Raw genomic sequence first — 4687 nt, forward strand, 5'->3', positions numbered from 1 at the left:
CTGACAAAGTAGTTTGAATAAATAATTAAATAAAAATAGAAGAATCAAATATCCCTAAAATATAGGCTGGTACACGACCACACACGGTCCATGGACTGTGTGTGGCATATACTGCATAATTTTCAGGGATAGATTTTTCAATTTTATTTATTTAATTAATTAACTAATGGAAAATTCAAAAATTAGTTTTTGGATATTTTATTAATAAGATAATTATTTAATTAATTAAAAGATAAATTGTAAATTGGTTACAGATTTATTTTTTAAAAATTTAAATATTTTCTATTTAAGTCAGACTTATCAAAAATAGATAGAATAAGTGTTTGGATGCTACAAAATTGTATGAGAGAAGATTTAAGACGATTTGGCAACTTGTAAACAAAGTTGTTACTTGAGGTTACAAATCAATAACTCATAGTTTCAGTTTTAAAGCACTTTTTTTATGTTTTGAACGTTGTAACTCCCCAAGTAATCTCCAAATCATCATTTTAATTTCATAAACACCTAATTTATCATTTGTAATAGCCAAGGAGATTGGTGGAATTTGAAAATCAAATGACACTACTAGAAATAATGGTTTTAACTTCAGTTTTTAGCCTATATATACTTTAGTTCTCGCATAAATGAGAGTCGAAGTGTATCCAAGCCAAATTAAAAGTGTAATAACCGAAGTGAAAAACAGATTTTTTACTTTGGTTCTTATGTTAAAACTGAGATGGTAAGTCTACTTTCTACTTCGGTTCTTATATAATAACCGAAGTAAAAGTGTGGAACATACTCAAAAACGCACATATGATATAGCCTTTCTACTTCATTTGTTATATAACAACCGAAGATAAAAGCTATTTATAGCACAATAAAAAGACTTTAGATTATGAACCCTTAATCAAAGTCAACATACATATTTTCTCAGTTGAATTCAATAAATAGTATTTACAATTCTAAGAAAAATGTTTCCTAATACAGTAAACAAATATGAAAGAGCCAAATTGATAAACTTTACTGAACTGACATTTTTTGGGAACAAGAAAAGAAGAACATCAATGCTTGCATATTTTGTGCTCTCCATTTGTAGTTTCATCGTAACACAACTTAAAATATCAAACAAAAAAATTTTTTATTAACAAACTAAATACCCAACACTTACAATGATGCAAAAAAAAGAGTAACAACAACCCAATAATAGAGAGCACGGTTATCTTCAAAATTAAACAAACAAAAGCAAACTCACCATGACGAGCAAGAGGTCGGCACCGGCTATTGAGGACGACAATCCACAGTCGTCGTTTAGTAAGGAGTATGGGAGGAAGTACTAGACTAGTCATCAATCTCGCACCCACCACACCTATCGCCGCTTGCAGGAGAGAAAGAGAGGGAGTTATAGATTGTCGTTCGCTGACATCGCGTCTGCGTGCTCCATTGCCAGCTCCACAAGAGAATGAGAGATCGAGAGAGTGAATGAGAATGCGAGACGACAAAAAAGAAGAAGAAGAAGAGAATGAGAGACGGCATAGAAGGAGAGAGAGACAAATGATAGAAACCTTTAATAGGTTGAGCCTTATTTGGTTTTTCCCTAATACTCATGCACTTTTTAAATATTTATATATATATATATATAAAAGATACCACTTCGGTTATGTGTAATAACCGAAGTAGTTTAAAAACCGAACTAGAAGCTCATATTTCTAGTAGTGTGGTGATGATCAAAAACTTTATAAATAGAAATCATTTGGTTACTTGTGAATATGAGATTTTCATCCATTTTAGCATTTGGCTGAAAAACAAAAAGGCTTAACAATTCCAAAGAGTAATTTCCTAAACTTGATAGCCCCTTAGTGCTAAGAGAATTGGGGAAAATAAGTTTTTGGACAAAATGTTTCAAACCTTGTTTAAGTCTAATGATCCTCACTTAAAGTTGTGTAAGTGAGAGTTATTCCTTATTTATTCTTGTTGTCTTATTTGTAACTTTTGCTTTGAATTTGTATTCATTTTCTCCTTTTCTTTTATATTGTCTATATCTATTTGTGTTTTGAGCATAGTGTTGTAATTTTATTTTAACAATCACCTTGTCCAATTGTATTTCTTGTCTAGAGTTGTAATATTGGTTTCTATTATATTCCATTGAAATATAATATTCTCTAACAATCAAAAAATTATTCTCATTTTTAATAAAAACCATCAAGATCTTGAGAGAATCCAACTTTGAAAGGTGGTAAGACAAGGTAAGTGAACGTGATTGGTCTTGGCCTACATCCATAGAGGAGTCATGTCAACTAAGAGAAAATCCATATATGTATCTAAGCCATTCTCACAAAAGGCTAATTTTCTTTGTGGTGTTTATACATTTTTATAATGGACAAATTAAAATCAATAAGACATATAGATAAAAGTATAGATGTAGTCGTGCATATCTATCTTATATAATTAGGGTAACAATCACAATAAAAATGATAATTCAGACTATAATTTTATTATAAACGAGTACGATAATCTTATAATAAGACTATGATTTTCAATGATTTTGGAGCAATACACACATGAGCATACTATTGCTATTTATTGCATTATGAGAACAAACATAAAAATAAAATAGTAAACAAAAGATTGTGTTGGAAAAAATAATGTTGAACAATGATTTATCCATTCAAGGATTTTGAACTTCTTCCTCAAGAGTGTTTAGTTTAGTTGTTGTTGTCATACCAAAACTGCTTTTGGAGTTTGTTAATCACATTCTTGTCAACTTGGAAAGCCTTGGCAAGGACATCAGGGTTAATGGCAGGATCTGATCCAAACACAGAGTTTGCAATGGTGATGGTTCCAGCGTTTTGGCTGCTAAGACCAGCAAATGCAACTGCTGGAGCGTGTCCTGGATTGAACTGGAAGTGAATCATACCAACCGGGAATACAAACACATCTCCCTCTTTCAATACCTTGGTAAACAATCGGTTTCCATCTTGGTTCGATGACACAAAGCCCACGTAGAGAGTTCCCTTAACGACAACTAGGATCTCAGAGCCACGAGGATGAGTGTGAGGTGGGTTTTGGCCGTATGGTGCATAGTCAATGCGAACCAATGTTATTCCAAGAGTATTGAGTCCCGGAATCTTGTCCACATTCAGTTGTGTCACATTAGATCCAACCGGGTTGTTTGTGTCTCTTGGAACATTGAGTCCTGAAAAGAAGAAATCTTCAGCCTTGGCAAGCTTGGGATCCTTGCAGAATTTCCCATTCACAAACACTGCATATGAAAAAAACAAATATTTGTTAGTATCAATCGAGTCACTGTTTGTAGAAGTATAGAAATAGGTACAAAAGTTAATGATATAGAAAAATGTTATAGCAAGTTTAATGAAATAAGTAATATGTGTGTATACGCACAAGCTTTGTGGGGGTCTTCTACTGCCACACAGAAATCCTGCAGAGGGCTCGGATCAGAGGCAGAGGCAATGGAGCTTGCCAAAGCCAGGACAGCAAGTGTGAGAAGGAAATGAACTTCTTTCATGATCGATATGTGTATGAGCTTAGAATGTTATAAATCTCTTCGAATTTTGCGCTATGTTTTCTTTTGAGTGAGGGATGATTTTTCTTGCACCAGTAACGCAACTATTTATAGATGAAAGTCTCTGAATGTGTCTTTCTTACAACTAAAAGAAGAGGATATAAGACTTGGTTTTCTTTTCATTTTATTTTATTATTATGGAAGACTTGGTAAATTTTAATACAATGACTATGTACGTAGTTGTTAATTTAATATATTAATAAGGATATTGTCCATAATTCAACTACTCTGACAGATGTAATTATTTCATTCCCACGTACTAGTTCTTTCATAAAAAAAATGAAGTTTTCAAATTCGAAATGGTCTCGTCTAATGTATATTATATTACTATATGTCATTAATTTATTACTTTTCTGTCCTTACAATACATAAGAGTATAGTCCTTATATTTAGCTTTCCCCATTGGAAAGAACTTGTCAACAAAATTGTGGCGCATTGATTTCTTATACCAAAATTGTGCCATCTTATTTACTTGGTTGTTTTTATTAATTTTAACTCATAGTATTGTTTTGCTTGGATATTAAATCTTCCATGTCGCAAATATAACAGTAGATCAAAAGCCAAACGCAGAGGAATAATATGCATGGGCTTTTTTGATGATGTGTATACAATAAAAGTTAAATATAAAAAAAGAAAAAAAAAACTTAATTATAATACCATATACAATATATATACCAAAATAAAAGATATATAGTGTTGATTAATGCCATGGATAAAGGAACTTACCATATATATAATCATAAAACTCAAACTCAAAGATGATGGTGTTCATTAATGTCATGGATCTTAATCGAATTCAGTATTTTTTGACAAAAAAAAAAATATAGTTAGATTGCAAAACAACAAAGAAACTACTTGATATATTATTTATTTTCTGTATCGCAAATAAATTATTTAATTAACTAGACTTTATTATTTTATCTGGTGAAACTGTTTTATACACCATTACTGACACTATCAAATATGAATGCAGAAACGCTTTCTTGGTCTTATCCCTTCTTCAATAAGTAAACTTATGTGTAATCCAAATTTTTCATCATGCACAAGATTTAATCACCTCATTTTTCAAACACTTTCCAAAGAACATGTCAAAATGAATGTTCCTTTACTCAACTTTCCTCCGCTATT

The 4687-nt window shown here is 31.5% G+C and overlaps 1 protein-coding gene across 1 annotated transcript; it reads right to left on the bottom strand.

Annotated features, from left to right (window-relative positions):
- Positions 1 to 2448: 2448 nt before the first annotated feature.
- LOC133789446 (germin-like protein subfamily 1 member 17) lies at positions 2449 to 3575 on the bottom strand. Its single transcript, XM_062227295.1, has 2 exons — positions 3379 to 3575; positions 2449 to 3238 (listed from the first exon to the last, which is right to left on the bottom strand). Exons 1-2 carry the CDS (start codon positions 3500 to 3502, stop codon positions 2682 to 2684), a joined length of 681 nt encoding a protein of 226 aa, XP_062083279.1. The 5' UTR covers positions 3503 to 3575; the 3' UTR covers positions 2449 to 2681.
- Between the last annotated feature and the right edge of the window lie 1112 nt (positions 3576 to 4687).

Source organism: Humulus lupulus, chromosome 7 (genome assembly GCF_963169125.1).
Source record: "Humulus lupulus chromosome 7, drHumLupu1.1, whole genome shotgun sequence".
NCBI lineage: Eukaryota > Viridiplantae > Streptophyta > Magnoliopsida > Rosales > Cannabaceae > Humulus > Humulus lupulus.